Source organism: Camelus dromedarius, chromosome 13 (genome assembly GCF_036321535.1).
Source record: "Camelus dromedarius isolate mCamDro1 chromosome 13, mCamDro1.pat, whole genome shotgun sequence".
NCBI lineage: Eukaryota > Metazoa > Chordata > Mammalia > Artiodactyla > Camelidae > Camelus > Camelus dromedarius.
Genome location: NC_087448.1, coordinates 52,888,922 through 52,908,063, shown reverse-complemented (window position 1 = coordinate 52,908,063; position 19,142 = coordinate 52,888,922). Strand labels below are relative to the sequence as shown.

The following is a 19,142-nucleotide window of genomic DNA, read 5'->3' as shown; positions in this document are numbered from 1 at the left end:
AGGAGGAAGGCACAGACACCACTTGCCCTCCCCCAGCAGCAAGGGCTTTGTGAGCAATCAGAAGAGATTGTGCCTTATTCCAAAGGCTACGGAGTCACTGAAGGATTTTAAGTAAGGGAGTGATACAATCGAATTTGTGTATTACAAAGGTCATTTTTATAGCATTATATTCATAAACAAAGTCAAGAGTGACTCCTGGGCTCTGGATTGAGTGACTTCATAGACAGTGGTGCCCATTCATGGAAAGAGATAACAGTACAGGAAGAGAGGTTGGGACATGGTAGCTATACCTACTGGTTTCTCACGTGTCCTCCCAGAGATATTCTTTTCTTCCACAAGCATATTTCATTTAAAGCAAATGATAAATTCTGTGTTGGTCAAGTGTTTGAAGCACCTGTGGAGCCTCCAAGTGATGCTACCAAATGCAAGTCTGTGTGCCCAACATGCAATGAGGCCAAACAACACCGAAATGTCAGAGCTTGGAGCAGAGAAAGGTTTACTGCAGGGCTGAGCAAGGACAGGTGACTCAAGCCCCCAAACCTTGAACTCTGCAACAGGTTTCAGCTGAGCCTTTTTAAAAGGCCAGCTGAGGGAGGGGTGTTACAGGGTATGTGATTAGCTGTGCACAATTCTCTTGATCAATCCCTAGGCACTAGAAGTCCTGGGGGCTACGCGCTCACGATCATCAAGTAGTTAATTTCTTCCATTTGATGGTTGTTTTTAGCATCTGAAAAACTCAGGAAATATACATGAGATACTATTACCTGGGGACTTCAATGAAGTGCTGCAGCAGAGGATATGGGAGAGGTCTGTCCTGGGAAGGCCCCGTAGGGTCCTGCTCAGTCATAGAGGTGGCAGGCCAGCAGGGCATCGGGGGTTAAAGAAAGCAAGCTGTATAGAGATTTAGCTGCGGGGGTCTTGGGTACCTCGAGGAAAAGGAAAGTTATAGGCGAAACAGCAAAATGGGAAGAGAAGACACTTCGAAGAACATCTGTATTTAAAGGGTGGGTAGACATATATCCAGAAGGAACCCTACTTCAAAATGACCCCTGCACCCCAGTGTTCATAGCAGCACTATTTACAATAGCCAAGACATGGAAACAGCCTAAATGTCCATCAACAGATGATTGGATAAGGAAGATGTGGTACATTTATACAATGGAATACTATTCAGCCACAAAAACCGACAACATAATGCCAGTTGCAGCAACATGGATGCTCCTGGAGAATGTCATTCTAAGTGAAGTAAGCCAGAAAGAAAAAGAAAAATACCATATGAGATCGCTCATATGTGGACTCTAAAAAAAAACCACCAAAAACCAAGAAACATAAATACAAAACAGAAACAGACTCATAGACATAGAATACAAACTTGCGGTTGCCAAGGGGGCGGGGGGTGGGAAGAGACAGAATAGGATTTCAAAATGTAGAATAGATAAACAAGATTATACTGTATAGCACAGGGAAATATATACAAGATTTTATGGTAGCTCACAGCAAAAAAAAAAATATGACAATGAATGTATGTATGTTCATGTATAACTGAAAAATTGTGCTCTACACTGGAATTTGACACAACATTGTAAAATAACTATAACTCAATAAAGAAGTTTAGAAAAAAAAAAGGGTGGGTAGACAAATGACACTTCTGAAGGCCTGTGGTGGACATATGGGCTTGTGGTTCAACACTGCCACCCACACCGTGTTCACTGAAGGAACTGCCATGTTATTCTGAATTGACACCCCCAACCCCATCCAGCGTAGGGGGCCCCTAACAAAACCTAGAACAAGAGTGCTTCATCCGCTCCATTCTGGCCAGGGGCAGGTAACTGTGCTGACCCAAGCCCAGCTTGAGTCCTCCTAAGGAATTACTATTATTTTTTTAAAGATAAAACACTTTCAATCCTCAGCTGCAGCATTCACATACCTTAGCCTGGGGACAGAGTGGGTGTACTTAGTTTTCCCTGTCCGCAAGGAGGCAGGAAGAGCTGAGTCACCCTTCACTCCCAGCACAGACTCTCAGAAGGCCCAGATGCTGTGTTTCAGGTATCAGGATCCAGATACCAGGGCTCACTCTGCTCCAAAGATGCTCAAAAGACCTACTCCCAGGAGGGCAAGCCTTCTGCTCCTTTGTCTCCTGTCCACCCTTAAGACATGAAGCCCTCTGGCCAGGCAGGCAGGTCCCAGGAGAACGTGATCATCTTTCCACGTGGAGTATCAATACTAGGTCTCTGACACCCCATTTGGAGCACTCTTGAGGTCAGTCTCTGGAAGTGGTGTTGATGTACAGGAGACATCTGGGGACAAGCTCTAGGCCCTTTGGGAGAGTGGAGTTGGGAAGCTGAGAGTGGAGGAGAAGCTGCCTGAGATCCCTCCCTGCCGGCAGCCCAGCGTCCTGCAGCTCGCAGACAGAAAGGGCTGCCTCCTTTCTGTCTCAGATCTTTGGGTCCTGGGAGATGACGAGGTTGACATGAGCCACAGGCACAGCACAGAGCTCGAGGCACCAGCCTGGACAGAGTGCACAGTGACCAGGGCCTGGGGGAGGGCAGAAGGAGGGTCAGGTTGTCCTCCCTGGGAATTTTCATGCCAAAATGAGAAAAAGAGCCAGTGTCCTTGGTGTGACTGAAGCTGTAAAATGTCAGGTTCAAAGTCATTAATGGCCATGGTCTCTATCACGAGGAAAAGATCAGCCTGTGGGGACCAAGACTGATGACAGACAAACTCGGGGTGGCGGGTGGTGGCGGAGAAGATTTAGAACAGGACCAGCCCCAGGCCTGGAGATGCGGATTCCAGCAGCCACTGAAACCCAGAGCATCCTCGCCCTTCCTGAGCTCTGAGAGTACTTCCCTCCAGCCTCTGAATGACCTGGGATTTCTCCAACAAACACTCCTAGTCCAACTTGGATTTCTGTCCTTCGCTAACAGTACTGACTAATACTATTGACTTAGACCACGCAGAACCAGTAGGAGGCGAAGCTGGACAGTGGGATCACAGAAGGGAAAGAATTTTAAGAAGGCTGTCATCAATCCAAAACTGCAGAAAAGTTGAAGAAGACTGTTAAACTGAGCCTCAAAAAGGTCACTGAAAATCTTAATGACAGCACTTTTAGTGGACTAATTCGGAATGCCGAATTGAAGCAGGTTTGTTTTTACTTTAACATTATGAAAGTCTCATGAAAGTATGGGGCTCATCCACTAAGGATACATGAGTTTCTTTTTTAAAATTATAATTTAAAAGTCTAGCTCACGTAGCCCCCACCCTGTTTGTCAGTCTCCCCTCGGCCTCTCTTCCTCTGCCCGCCAAGTCTGGAGTTTGAGTTAATCGCTGTGTTCCCTCATGGGATTCCACTTGACAAATATCCCAACCTGGATCAGTGCTCCCATGACTCATCTTGCCTTCTGCTGGTCTCTCTGTAGGACCCTCTCACCTGCATTCAGTGTTTATACCAAACTTTCCAGCCTCTGACCCCTTCCTCTCAGCAAACGGTCTGTCTCCTCTGGGTGGAATGCAGGTTGTCTACCTGTAGTCCACTGTTGGGATTCACAAGGTTGAGAAACTGAAATTATGTGTAAAAATTTACATAATGTGCACTTTTTTTGGGGGGGGGGTAATTAGGTTTATTTGTATATATGCACATTTTTAAATGGAGGTACTGGGGATCGAACCCAGGATCACCTGCGTGATAAGCCCTCATTCTACCGCTGAGCTGTATCCTCCCCCACCTTGTAATGTGCATTTTTAAGAGGTAAAAACATCCAGAGTGTTCATCACGTTCTCAACACACCCAAAGGTTAAAAAAACCCTCGATTTCAGCAAATTGAGTATGCCAGGAGTAACCTTCCTCAGCTTTTTGAACTTTACCTAAAACCTTTCAATACCCATAACCACCTTCATTTCCTTTTCGCTACTTTTGGAAGATGTGGGATGTTGTTTACTCAAGGCCAACCTCTATTTATCATCCTTTAGCTCAGCCTTTTGGGGAGATTATTCTCTCTTAGTTCCCCAGCTCTCCCCTCCACTGTCCTGCCTCTCGAGCTGGTCCCTCTCAGCCCTGAACACACACATTACAGCAGCCCCTCCCCAGCCCGAGCCGGCGCTGCTCTTGGTCTGTGCTGTTCTCAGCTCACCTCTAGGGGGCCTGGAGCCTCCTGTGTGATCTCCTGGTGTCCTGCGTGTACCTTGGTCCTGCTCTTGCCACGATGCATTATTACAGCTACTTCTCTGCATCTGTCTCTCCCTTTAGGCTGTGAAGTTAGAAGACTACCTTTCAATCATTTTTGCATTCCTAGACCAGGGTCTTTAAAATTAAAAAAAATTCTTTTGGGGTGGGAGGGAAGTAATTAGGTTTATTTATTTATTTGCTTTTAGAGGAGGTACTGGGGATTAAACCCAGGACCTCATGCATGCTAAACATGCACTCTAACACTGAAAAAACCCTCCCCGCATCCCTTAGACCAGGGTCTTGAACATTGTGGGAGCTCGAAAAATATTTGTAGACGAGACAATAAATTTAGTTCTTGTGTAGACTTCCTCCTTCTCTATTACGTCTTTTCTTGAGGTATAGAAACTAGAACAGGAAGTAGTTTTCTAGGTAGACACTCCATAGGTTTGTACAAAGGAAGCACGTCTTTTTTTTTTTTTCTTCCTCTTCTATCTCTTTTCTCACTTAGTATCCAATAATCTGTTAGCTTTTTGGGGCTATAACTGCACTGAGTTGGTCTGAATGACTCCCGAACCCTTTTCTGCCTTATAACTGAGAACTCAAAGCTCATAGTCTAATAAGTATAATTCATATTATTATTGCCTTAATTAATGTCATTACTGCCAACACGGAAGCTTAATTGCTTGTAAGGCAGTGCAAAGCTCATTTAGAAATAGTTACCTATGTAAGGAAAAATACGCTACCTTTTTTCTCTTTAGCATGCTATATTTACACATGATCTAATTGTCATGAATAGGAGGCCAGGAGCACTATGGCAACGTATTTGGTTGCTAATTTTAAACAACTATTTGTTAAAGAACAACCTCCACTTGACAACACTTACTCAAAAAAAGAAATCATTTCTAACTACTCCCTAACAGGCTTACTGATTGTAGTTCTTTTTTTTTCCCCCTATTTTTTGCCTGCCTAGAATGTATTTTCTTTTGGTACCAATCCCTCCAGTTTCCATTATGCACAGAGATCAGAACCCTCAGAGCATCTGATGCATCTGGTGGTCCACGTGGACCCTCAATCAACAGTGATGGTTAACGAGAAAGTTGCTAACACCAGGCCTCATCTTGGGCTTGATGAAGTGAAGGTGGATTTGGTTCCTATCTTGTTATGTTAGTTTCCTAGGGTTGCTGAAAACAAAACAAAACAAAACAAAACAAAAACCAAAACCAACCACAAACTTGGTAGCTTAAAACAACAGAATTTATCTTTCAGTTGTGCAGGCCAGAAATCTGAAATCAAGATGTCAGAAGGCTCTAGGGGAGACTCCTTTTTTGCCTCTTCCAGCTTCTAGCAGCTTGTAGAGTTCTTTGACTCTTGGCATCGTAACTTCAATCTCTGCCTCCATCTGCATGTGGCCTTCTCCTCGGTGTGTCTTTGTGTCTTACATCTGTCTTTCCTTTCTCTTACACCAGTCACTGGATGTAAGGCCTGCCCCAAATCCTGGATGGTCTCATCTTGAGATCCTTAATTGAATTATATCTGTAAAGATCCTTATTCCAAATAAGCTCACATTCTGAGGCTCTGGGTGGATGTCTTTTGGAGGCCACCATCCAGCCCACTACACTTGCCTCTGACACTCACTCCTCCAGACCCCAATCTCCAGGTGCTCAGGAGATGAATCTGAGAATCTCCTATTCCCCTCCCTGCTTCCACTTAGTTTTGTGACTTCGTGGGTTTATGGCCCCAACTTTGGCTAACCTCTCTCAAGGGCCATCTCAGACACTAGACACATATCAAGATCCATAATAAATTTGCAACATCAGGCAAGCCTCCTTGCTATTGATTGGGTTGAAGCTTGCAATTTGTTATCTCTTATTTCCCTCTTCTTTTTTCTTGTCTTGTTTGTAAGTGGAAAGGCTAAATAAATCATTTTCAATGGTATTGTGATTTATCCACTGCAGCAGAATGTGGTGAATAAACTGTGACAGCCTCATTTCTCATCCATTTTGTGCTAAATGTACTTCCTGATGTCAGAGGAGTTCATGGAAGCAGAGAAGGAGGGGACAAGCAGTGCTATCTTATTGGGCAGAACCCACCCTAAGTTGTCTCTAAAGCAGGTCAGCGTGTGATTGCTCCCTCCCACACACCCCTACATGCAGATTCATAACCACGAGAACTGGAATGGTAGACACCCAATGCAAAGGGGATTAACAATGGCTGGACACTATCATTGGTTAACTGGGGGTGAACAGACAGGTAGATGGGTGATATCCCATTTCAGTAGACAAAATACTGGGATTCTCATCAGCAAATTGGTGGGCATATAAAGTGAGAGGAGGGCTATTGCCATTATCAGATGTTTTGTCCTTTGCAGTGTGTTGCCTTGTTTCCAATTACAGCACTTCCACTTTCTTCTAGGGAACCAGCCTTCCAAGTTCTCAGTTTCTGTGGTTTAGACAGGGTTTAATCTACCCTTTGGCTCCATAGGTGGAGATGTGAACCAGGCTGGGCTATCGGGTGACCTCCTGCCCATGCGATTGATTCAGGGGTAAACAAGTGACCAAAGCTAGTCCCTAGAGTCAATCAGCATCAGTCCTTGGGCATTACTGGCTGGAACTAGCGGGAGAGCAGCTTTCTTTTCATTGGTTGCTGAGCTGGTAGGGGGTCACTGTAGAAGGGCTATCGCCACCTGTCACCACCTGGGAAGCCCACCTAAAGATGAAGTCCACACAAAGGAAAGCAGGCAGGGGTCCAGGGGCAGAATCCCAGTGACATGATCTGGGCATCCTGATTCGGTTGTACCCCAGCCAAGGCAAACTTCTGCGCTTTTCATTACATGAATAAATTATCCTTTTCTGAAGCCAGTTTGGGTTAGGTTTCTATCACTAGCTGCCAAGAGTCCTGATCAATATGGGAATTATCTGAGGTCTTAAGAAATGAGTGGACCTATTATCCACGGGTCTACAATAACGATAACCATCATTTATGGCCAGATTTTGTGCCAATTGCTTAAATGTGTCATCTCACGTCTTCCTCATAAAACCCTGTGAAGTCTATCATTGCCTCCCATTTTAAGACAAATTATAGCTGAGCTAGGTTAAGAAACTCTCTTGAGTTTACACAGCTAGTGGCCGGGCCAGGATTTTACTCCAGGCTACTGTTTCCAAAGTTTATGCTCTTAACTGGCATAGTATAACTCCCTTATGTTACTCAGGGCTCTTAGTTGCAAACAAAATAATATATCTGGCCAGTTTAAGCAGGTCTGGAAGCTATATAACCAGGGATATGTCCTGTGATGTTCCAGTGTCACCACCACTCCATCCCACATCACAGGTCTCCAACATGGTGGTTCACACTAGTGATGCTTGGGACTGAGTACCAGAAGTGCCACCTCATTGCTGTTGAAAATTCAGCCACCTCCACCACCATGATTCTGGAAATGTCTGCTTCTCCACTTTTCTACCCTTGGAATCCCCATCCTATGTGGGTACATCTATTGGCAGAACCCAGATGACATACTTGTGCTCCAGCAGCAAGGGAGGCTGGGAAATGAGTTTTGCCTTCTATCCTTTGACTCAAGAGGCTCAGTGACCACAGCGTGACAGCATTTTGTTGTTGTTGTTCTAGAAATCTTAATATGCCATATTTGAACCAAACCAAGTTTGGTTCTTATACTTCGGAATGTCTTAGAATTACCTGGGGATCTTACCAAAAATAGATGCCTGAACCCAAATGAAAACCTATAGACTCAAAAAACGTCTGATAATGAGGCTAGGGCATCTCTAGTTTTTAATAAGCTCCCAGAGGATTCTGATGAACATCAAAGTTTCAAAAACACTGACCTCAAGGTTTTTGTTGTCTAAATTGGTCCACATCATGTTTGTTCTCTCATCCCTCTAAACCTAGGTATTAGTCAGTGCTGGTAAATGTGGAAGTAAAGGTGCAGTCCTTTTGGGACCTACTAGAAGGACTATAAATATGATTTTTAAAAAGCTCTTTATGATTAGCTGGTAAAAGAAAATACTCTGAATCCATCTTTTCATGTTATTTTCTTAGAAGTATCACAGTATCAACTAACATCTTATAAATTAATAGGGTGAGTTCTAGTCTTATTGACAAACCAGTCTGACTGGCAAACATTTTTAACTCTAAGAGTCTCAGTTTCCAAGTATGACAATTTTATAAGCCAGTGTACAAGCTGATAAGGAAAATTAAGCTAATTTAAAAGAGCATAAGATATCCAGTTAAAATGATGACTGAAGAATGGTCATAATTTCTAGTTCATTTTGTGGCCAATGTCAAATTAACTATGTCTGTATTTATTGTCAAAGGTAGCAACCTTAGGTTAATAAATTGCTTTCTTTATGTGTGTAGTGTGGACGAGGTATTATACAGTATTATGTTTTCTTAAGTGAGCAAAATGTGTTGCTTTCAGCCATTACCCAAAAAGATAGAAACTGTCATAAGTTACATACTTAGGCAATTCCATTTCATCTTTCATGCCCAGTGATACAAGGAGCAAGTTTATTTTCATCTCAGATCACTGACTGTATGAGAAAACTTCAGGACCACGTACCTTATCACAAGGCCTGCTCAGCTGACATTACCCCATCCCAAGGAAACCAAGAGGAAGTTCTCTAAAGGGCTGCAAAGTGGAAAGGCGGTGACCAGACAGACTTGAAAGTGAGCTTTGAAATGCTTTTCAATGTTCTAGCGTAGGTCCTTGACATTTTTCAGTCTTCATTAACACAATCACTGTATGTACCCTTGCTTTTTGCCATTCTTTTATCTATAGCTATCTTAGCAAATGCAGAAACTGGTACCTAAAAGTAAACTTGCTAGCTTTTGAAAGTTCTTTAGTTAAAATAATACCTTAGCTGCTAAAGCACAGTTACCTAAGACCTCAAAGTACTTCAGTAACAATAGCTGGTTAATCCCCCCTAGAGAATATTCAGAAGCTGAGACCAACCCTGGAGTTCGTCTTTAGCACCCCACCGAGCCCCTCACCTGTTCAATGTTCTGTATTTCCAGGGCCTTCAGTGATCTCATGGGGCCCCGACAAGCCAGGGACAAGGATCTTAGAGCCTAACTATTCCTCCCAGGGATTTTGCCTTCTCTTAGGCACCTTTTAAAATGGAGAAGTCTAAATGAAACTGAATTACTATTGACAGCATCATCTTGAGCCCTGTAGCAGCTGGCTGGTAAAAATGTTTGAAGAGTGGAAACTTTTAGGCATCAATTCACTCAGTGGAAAGTAATCCACTCCTCACAATGCAAGTACTGTCGGTACTAGTGATTATACCCATGTGGCATAAAATGACTATGCATGTAAGAATATTTAATAAAGGAAAGTGGAACGTATAACAAGGGAGAGGGGAATGTTTATAGGAACATAAGTGCAGTGATTCTCAAACTTGAGACAAAAGTAATCACTGGGAATAATTGTTAAAAATGCAGATTTCCTGATTCTGACTTCAAAGATTTTCATTCTCTAGAGGTGGTTTTGGGTGTCTGTAGTTCTACAAGCTCCCCAGGTGATTCTGATAGAGTGGCTTGAGAATTACACATTAAGAAATAGTTCTGTATTCTCCAGTCCCCAAATGAAAAAGTTCTGCCATGTCCTGGAATTCTCAAGATTAAATGATATCAATTAGTATCTGTTGAATTCATCTGATGCTATTTGGCTCTTAAAAAGAATGCATGTAATCCTCAATAATTAGGCCTAAGAGGAGGAAATGAACAATAATTCATCACAAATTCTGAAAAAAACCAAAAAATAAAAAAACATCCCAAATAGTTCTACTTAACTAATTGCAGTTTTGGTGATCAAGTAAGGCAGAAGTTCAATGTACTAGTATTCTGATAACTGATGACTGTTCTTAGTGGGGTTACACACAGGTTTTCAGAGCAAGGGCCTAAGCCATGAATTCAGATATGAGTAGGAAATTCTGGAAGACCAGTAAGGTAGACCTTTGGTATTAGGCTCCATCAGGCCAACTCCTATGTGATGTTTATGACTTGACTAAGAGCCACGGGCCTCTGGGAGGCTCCTTTCACCTTCTAAAACTGGGTTAAATGCAGTTACAAGGGCTTCCTAGTATCCACTAATACAGGGATCAACCCCAAGCATATCTCACTGTACACCACCCACACTGGTGTGATTCTTCAGGGCCTTCGCATAGATGGTCAGTCATTTTTCAAACTGCTAGCTTTTTTCACTTTTTTCAGGCTTCTCCTTAAAAAACATCTCTTCAGAGAGACTTTTCTTATCACCTTATTTAACTAGGCTTCCCATCCTCAACCACCTGTCACGGTGTCCCGTGACTCTGCTCTCTTTAGAGCACCCACTACAATTTGTGAATTGTTCCCCCAGTTTTATTGAGAAGCAGTTGACATCTATCACTGTACGAGTTTACAGCATGATGGTTTGATTTACAGAGATTGTGAAATGATTACCGCCACAGGTTCAGCTAACAATCATTTTCTCTTATAGATACAATAAAAAGGAAAAAAATGAAAAAAAAATTTCTCCTTGTGATGAGAACTCTTAGGATTTACTCTCTTGACGTCCCTATACATCTTGTACAGCAGTCTTGGCTATAGTCATCGTGTTGTGCTCTTATCTGACCCTTTTTACTGACATGTTCTGCTCTCCCACTCATATAAAACCATGAGGCAGGGAATCTGTGTTACTCACCTGTGGACACTCTGTAGTGACTAGCACAGAATCTCCTCTCAAGGAGAAGGGATACGAATGCCTGGTTCACCACTGTGTTCTCAGCACTTCGTAGCACCAAGGACACACCTGTGTTTAATAAATGTTTACTGAATGAACAAACACCTTCTTTCCTCAAGAAATACTTTTTACAGGGAAATGATCTGAAAACTCAAAGGCTCTCTTTCCTTGACCCTATAGGTCTCGATTGCTATCATTTCAATGCTTAGCTTTTGTACTGCAAAATATCTCTTTCAGTCACTTTCCCCGTTAAGGAAGAGAGGAATCCGCAGTCCTGTCTCTCTAGTAGTTCAGGTTCTAACTCTGACCCTATATAATACAAAATCAGGACTTAAGAAAATAAAAGAAGTTAATTTCCCCCTGGAATTATAAAAGAATACATACTTTCTGAAAGAATAGAAATAGAAAAAGACAAAAAACCAAAAGAATACAAAACCTCATAAACAACCAATCCAGGGAAAAACCCACCAGCTGTCATGTCACCCTGTGACATGTAAAACAATGGAGTCTTGGTGAGAAACTGAGTGCCAGCCCCTCTTGTGCCGCGGTGCTCTTAAAAGCATCTCCAATTTGTCTGTCTTGTGTTTCTAAACAGTTAATATTTGTAGTTACACTGGGATAATAAAAATCTGGCAAGTGATCTGGGGTGCAAGACTTGTTTTCCATGATAGCCCCCACCATGATCTGATTGGTTAGAACAAATCTTTACAGGCTATTCTCTTTACAAACATTGCCTGCTCCAGGTCAGTTAATAACATTACAACAAACAAAAGAAAGATAAAGACCACAACTTCCTCAGATAGAGATGCCATTTTATTTATACATAAAAAAAGTACACCTCAGGAATTCTTCTTTTCTAAAAACAGTCTTTTAATTGTACAGTTTGAAATGAAAAGACTGAAAGGGGCAGTGTATAGCTTTAAAATTTTGTACATACTATAGTCACAGTTAATTTTTTAAGCTGCAAAAAATATACCTCTCCTATAATAGGAAATGCATGACCTTTTGTTAACTGTAGGCTAAAATCACATGATGGCACGAAAAGCCAAAGTAGAAAAATTAATATTATGAAACAGGAGACTTGGTATTGATGTTACATGGGTTACATGCACCTACCTCTTAAGTATATAACCAACCGAGAATTTTATTTTTCCCAAACAATACCTATCATTGCCATGGAAAAAGTGAAGAGAAGTGATAAGGGCTCTTTTAAACAGTCTAAAAACCCTCTCCCATGATCATACATTTCTGAGTAATAATGTTAACATTATCCATCTTATATAAGGAACAAAAAGTGTCATGATGTTTTGGGAGCAAATGATTTTTATAATAACTGTTCATCTATTCTGAAGCATGTAGGCCTCAGTATGATGTAAATCTCAACATTACTTTCAAAAAAAATCATTAATTCCAAGAACCATTAAATATTCAACTGATAAATTGTCAAGTAGCTGCTACATCTGAACAAGATTAAAAAAAACTCTTAGTAAAACCGTAGCTTTTCTTTTCTTTTTTAGCACAGGGCTTAATTTATGATATTCTTCCCAATACAAAAAAATTTATCTGATGATACAGTCTTATTACAGGTGTAGCTACCTTCTCTCACCTTTTGTCTCCCCTCCCAATTCCCCCACTAGCTAAAGCCATTTATGTACCAGTAATGTGGTTAATATTCAAAGCATCAAAATCTACCTGAGACAATTTAGAGAGTTGAACAAAATCATATAATTTCAGGTACAATGAACTTAAATGTCACCTTCACCAAACAGCAAAGAATGTGAAAGTATCTGCTCAACTTTTTGAGGCAAATGTTGTTCTTTTTTCTTCTTCATTTTTAAGTTTCAAGAGGTCGCAGTTGTATAAAATTTGGCCAAGAAGTATAGGAAATTAAAAAGTTCCTAGTAAAAAATGTCAACAATCCCAATTTTCTGCCAGATGGAGGAGACTTGATTTAACCTGGACTTTCACAGCTTTGGACGAGGGGAGGGGACAAAATGAAGACCAACTTCCCATTCTGTGCAAAGAGCTACTCTGTTCTTCATTGTCAATGTTGTTATATTGGGTTTAGTCTCTCCACGGGGCAAAAAACCTCTGGCCTGGCCTTGCATTTTGTTAAAACTGCCCTGGGGTTGTAGGAAAGAGCACTAGACCTGAGGTACCAGTAAGGCGGCTCTCATGGAAAGTGTTAGGCAGAAGAGACTTTTCTTCCTTTTGCTGAGGTCACAGATATTCCAAGGGTGAGGGAAGAAATGGTAAATATCCTTTATAGACACATCCTTATTTTCCCCTTAAGATGAGAAAAGCAAAGCAAAAATAAGCATCCAAAGATGACATTTTTACTTTAGAAACTACCAAAACTTCCCCCTAAAAACATGTTAGGAATGTACATAAGGATGAGGGACTAGAAAACATTTCTTCCTTTCATCAGGGAAAAAAAATTATAACAAAATTAATGAAAGTAATAGATGCTCTGGTACAAAGTTTTGTGTTTGGATAATATCACTCACTAAAAATGACATCTTTAGTCAGAAGGCAGCTCTGTTCAATTCTGCTTGGACTAGAAGCTCTTTCAATTTGCTCAGGAGAAGAATTCATCTTTTAAATAGCAACACTCCTTGAGCAGATTACTGTTATGGAAATTATCATTGTCCTTCTATGATCAGAAGAAAAAGCTGTCCCATAACTTGACTGAACAGTTTACTCAATTTTCATAAAGTCTAAATGAACTAGAACTCAGAATCTTTTCCCATTAAAATTGTGTGCTTCATCAAAATTAGAACACAGAACTAGCAGATCAATCAGAATTAATTAGTAAGAAAATATAACTTACAGAATTTAAATTTAGGCTTTAACTAGTCAGAATTCAGAATTTTCTGTTTAACATCTTAAGAGGCAGTGCTTAAAGCATCAAAAACTTATAATAATCCATCAGTGTGGTTTTGATTATAGTTTCCATTTCCATTTTTGTATTCGGGGATTATGAGTTTGATTTTTCTAAAAAGCTATTCATGATAGATATAAAAGATCTGTTCCCAATCAATTAGCTAAAATCTGTTAAAGATAAATGGGCAAAGCCAGATCATCCCAGAGCAGTTTAATGACTTAGAAAGCTTTGGCTGAGATCAAGAGACTGAGTCTTAAGACTTCACACTGCTAATGGTTAAGGGCATATCTTGTCCCTCAGGTTGCCTCCATAGAAATACTTCATAAAGTTGGAAAAATGCAAATAGTTTTTCCTTAGCACATGGAATAATGCAGAGGTCCCTCTTTCTGACTTAAAAACAAACAAACCAAAAATCCCAGACCACAAATAAAAAGCCCTGATTGCCCAAACAAGCAAACTGATAACAAAATGGACAAAACCTCCATACTCTCTATTTTCAAGTAAACTTTGTATATTCATTGGCTGTGGGTTAGAGGGAAAACGCAAACGATTTCAAATTCATGGATTTTCTGCAAGGACCCCAATGCACTCACTCTGGGTAGGTTTGTAAAATCTGACAAGGGGATCTGAGCTGTAGGAGAGACTCAGCGGATGGTCCAGATCAGATCTCAGAGACACCACAAAAATTAGGGAGTTGGGGGGAGGGACGATGCTCAAAATAATTATTTGAAGAAAAGCCCACACTTTGTCAGAAGCCGAAGACACACAGATTCTATTCCACACAAGACACGCTGATTTTACATTTCCATGTGACTTTAAAGGATGCACAGAACAAAGGAAGTCTGTGTGGTTTTTAAGACTAAAGTAATCCACTAATCTTAAGAACTTTAAAACCAAGGAATAAAGGTGGACAGACAGAAAAAAAGAGTATTCTTCAACTCTTCTTCACTGCACAGGGAAATCCCCCTGAAGTAAGAATAAGAAAATTCAGTAAGTTGGAAAATATTTCTAACTCTGTATTTTCCCTTAAAGTCACATTTTAATATTGATATAGGTTTCATACAATTAAAAATCACAAAGATTTTAGGAAGTAACTTTTTTTAGGAAGTAGCTTTTATGTAATCAACATCACAAACCCTTGTCAATTCGGGCTATAGACGAGTGATGTAATGGTTTTGAACCTTAACTTACAGAGAACCTTTCAAAAGCAATGAACATCTTCAAACTGTGATCTTGTTTAACATAAAAAGACTGCTAGCAAATCTCATTTTTAAATAAAGCATGCATATTTATCCAAGCTTCAAACCACACTTTCCTTTGCCGTTTCTCATAAATGAAAAAACTTTCATTTTAGCATTTTGAATAGTAATGTCCTGTTAAGTTATTATGAGGACAAGGCTACTTTTCCTGGTGTACATTTTTTATTCCACAGGTTTGAATTTTCAAAAAAATCATAGTTTGCATAGGAAAAAAAAGATCTGCAGGTTTATAATCTACTTTATTATAAAAGGGAAATGAATTTTTATACACAATTATTTATAGACAGCAGAGTATTTAGTAAAGCTCAAATTCATCAATATGAAAATATACCTGTAATATACTTACTTATAAAAACATATTGCCTTTGCCATGTGAAAACCTGGTGTTTAGTTCTCTAGATTTCTTTATCAGGGCTTTTTTCTGAGCTTCATCAAACCGATGAACTTTGAGATCCTTATCACGGTCAAATGGTATTCTTTCTTGGGGCTTGTTTTTATCTTCAGCAGCCTTATTCTTTAATTTTTTATGATGAATGTCCATAAGAGATTCTGACCTTTTTGATTCCTGGGGAGAGCAAGAGAATAAAAATAAAAACCTTTAATGTGTATAGATAACTGGCAGAATGTAATCAGGAAACAAAATAATGAAGCAGCAGTGGCGAACATGAAGGAGGGCTATTTACAACCCCCCAGGTTTTTCTAAATCCAAGATAGCATCTCTGAAGAAAATATGTATCAGAGGCAAATTCAATTCAACCAAAATGTGGGTATCTACAAACTACATGCCACACAATAAAAAAAGGGCAAGACAGAGAGGAAACAAATGTTTAAATAACCATAAGGAAAAGCATGGTGTGATGAGTCAAGATTAGAGTCTGAACCAAGGACACAGTGAGAAGGAAGAGCAATTATTTTTCCACTTGGGAGACCAGTTAAAGCTCCACGGATGCCCTGGTCTGTGAAGCCTGAACAGCTGGAACAGAAGAGACAGGCACTGCCAGGCTGAAGCGAAAGCAAAACAACGGGCCACCACTGACAAAGTCCGGGGCCTGTGCAGGATACACTGGCACACTCTGTGTGCCTAGAGAATTTGTGTTTCTTTCTGATTGCTTTCTCATTTCGTTTTCAGCTGGGGCAGGTGCTCGGTGGGGTAAGCGCTCACATTTTCTTCTTCCTTTTTTTAAACTGAAGTATGGTTGATTTCCACTATTATATTAGTTTCACATTTTCCAATATATCTAGTAGGATGAGGTCTGAACACAGACAATTGGTTTCATAAACTGGAAGTTCATTACAGACCACTCAGTACTGATCAAAGTAAAAGGCAGATGGCCCTGGACTGGGGAAGCCGGGGGTGCGGTGCAGGAGTAAGTGCAGCTAGTACAGACCAGCAGCCTTCAAAGTGGAGTCTGTGTATTCCTGGGGGCCACATGGAGTGCATTCCATGGGGTGCGAAGGCACAGAGAAGTTTAATCCACCTACAATTCTCAACTTTTTCACGTAGCCTTACTTAAAACTGACTTGTCTGATACTGTATCTCATGAGGATGCTTCCCTTTCATGACAGCCCTTTCCCATTTAACAAAGGAGAGGCCCTTCAGAATCTTATTGTAGAATATTGTCTTGAAGAGCAAGTCTCCAGAGCATCAAGTAAAAAAATCTGAAATACTGGTACAAATGAAACTGCTAATCAAGGAACTGTAAACCCAGGAGGCTTTGTATCCTTCTGTGTCTTAAACTTATTTCTCTTTAGAGTGTGATGTCCTTTTGGAATGGGTATTTTGGCTTTTGTTGGAATGTTGTGAATTCAGATTCGCTGCTAGATGGGGCAAGGAAAGAAAGGGCAATTCCTGCTTAACAATCACCTCTCTTCCAGGCCCAGCCTCCTGGCAAAGACTATAGTAAAGAGCAAAGATGTGAAGGAGCTCAGTGAAAGCAATACAACTGGTAAGAAATGTTGAAGGTGAACTAAATGTCCATTGACAGATGACTGAATAAAGAAGTTGTGGTATATTTATACAATGGAATACTACCCAGCCATAAAAAACAATAAAATAACGACACTTGCAGCAACATGGATGGCCCTGGAGAATGTCATTCTAAGTGAAGACAGAAAAAGAAAAAATATCATATGATATCACTCACATGTGGAATCTGAAAAAAAAAAAAAGGACAAACGAACTTATTTACAAAACAAACAGACTCACAGACATAGAAAACTAATTATGGTTACTGGGGAAAAGGATGGGAAGGGATAAATTGGGAGTTCGAGATTTGCAGATACTGACTGGTATATATAAGACAGATAAACAAGTTTATACTGTATAGCACAGGGAACTATATTCGATATCTTATAGTAGCTTACAGTGAAAAATACGAAAATGAATGTATGTATATTCATGTATGACTGAAGCATTGTGCTGTACACCAGAAATTGACACAATGTTGTAAACTGACTATATTTCAATTAAAAAAAAAAAAGAAATATTCAAGGTGGCAGTGTCTTCTTTCTAGACGACAACTCGGTACCTGCCCACCTACTTCACAATTCAGAAGTGTCATAGGAATGGTCATAATCACATCTGTTTGAAGGGAAAAATGAAGTCAGATTTTCTGACAGAAAGGAGGTCAGAAATATGCCCAATATGACAATCAGATCTGACTTTGTCAACTAGGTTATGTGGTAGTTATTTCCTATAAATTGAGCTCAATCTGGATGCTGTATTAGTAAATATTTATTTAAATTAGCACTCTTTCCATTTTCCTAATCCCTCTCATTTAATTTATAAATTGGTCATTTCATAAATTTTGATAAAGTCTTTAGGAAATGAATTGATTTGCACATCAAGTGCTTTCTAATTCTTTATTTTTAATGAAATTTGAGGTAAGAAATCAAACATTGAAAGAAAAAAAATAGGCTATCAATATATACAGCATGGAGAAACAGTTAAGAACTTAAGTTCTAATTCAGAAAAATCTGTGTAGCAATGGTGGTTCTGCTATTTTCAACACTGGTGATCTTATTAGGCAAGTAATTTAAGCCTCAATTTCTCAGATGTAAAATAATAAATCATAACAGTAATAATGTCCAAATATTTGGGTGAGATAGGAGTTAATGATCTAATATCTAATGAATACAAAGGATTTAGTACAGTGTTGGGATATATAATAATTATTCAATAAATGCTAAGTGTTCAATTTACCATGGAGGGTATAGCTCAGTGGTAGAGGGCACGCCTAGCATGCATGAGGTCCTGGGTTCAATCCCCAGTACCTCCATTAAAAATAAGTAAATATATAAACCTAATTACCACTGCCCTCACACACCACACACACAAAACCTCCTCAGCTCTCAATTTACTGAGCATTTACTATACTGTAATCCTCACAACACATCTGTAAATTAAATGTTATTATTCCTATTACACAGATTTGGAAAAGTACAAGTGAGTAAATAAGCCCTGTTCAGGGGCTGAAGAGTCAGGGCACTATGTCCCTTCTTCACCCTGTTCACCCCCGGCCCTCAGTACCCAGTGGTCTGGCGATGCTGCCAGCTTGAGCCCCAGTTGAGAGATCACTTATAATAATTTTTGTTAATAGAGCATTATGAGGTTTAAGAAAATAACTCAGAAATTGTCTAAAGAATTGAATGACAGCACTATAGCAAACTCTGTTCAATTCTCATCCACTTCTTTATGTGAACATGGTTTCTTAACTCTTAATTATAAAACTTTTTCTTAGATTTATCATTTTTTACTTGACTATTTGTGTATTTTTGTTTTTTGTTTTTTTTGTTTTTTATTGCTTTATAATCATTTTACAATGTTGTGTCAAATTCCAGTGTTCAGCACAATTTTCAGTCATATATGGACATATACACACTCACTGTCACATTTTTTTCTCTGTGAGCTACCATAACATTTTGTGTATATTTCTGTGTATTTTTGTTTAAATTTTTTTTTAGGTTTTTTTTTTTTTTTTTTGGTTGGGGAGGTAATTAGGTTTATTTATTTTTAGAGGAGGTACTGGGGATTGAACCCAGGACCTACTGCATGCTATGCGCTCTATACCCTCCTCTCTTAATTATAAAACTCTTAACTATAGAGAC

The 19,142-nt window shown here is 39.9% G+C and overlaps 1 protein-coding gene across 2 annotated transcripts in view; it reads right to left on the bottom strand.

Moving 5' to 3' along the window:
- Positions 1–11,687: 11,687 nt before the first annotated feature.
- GPALPP1 (GPALPP motifs containing 1) overlaps positions 11,688–19,142 on the bottom strand; it is a 31,632-nt gene continuing 24,177 nt past the window's right edge. For both annotated transcript variants that reach the window (XM_010980856.3, XM_031466015.2), the window contains exons 8-9: positions 15,382–15,600; positions 11,688–14,742 (exon numbers count right to left, since the gene is read on the bottom strand). In XM_010980856.3, coding sequence (XP_010979158.2) covers positions 15,382–15,600 — 219 coding nt within the window. In that variant the 3' untranslated portion in view covers positions 11,688–14,742. The remainder of the gene's footprint in view (positions 14,743–15,381; positions 15,601–19,142) is intronic.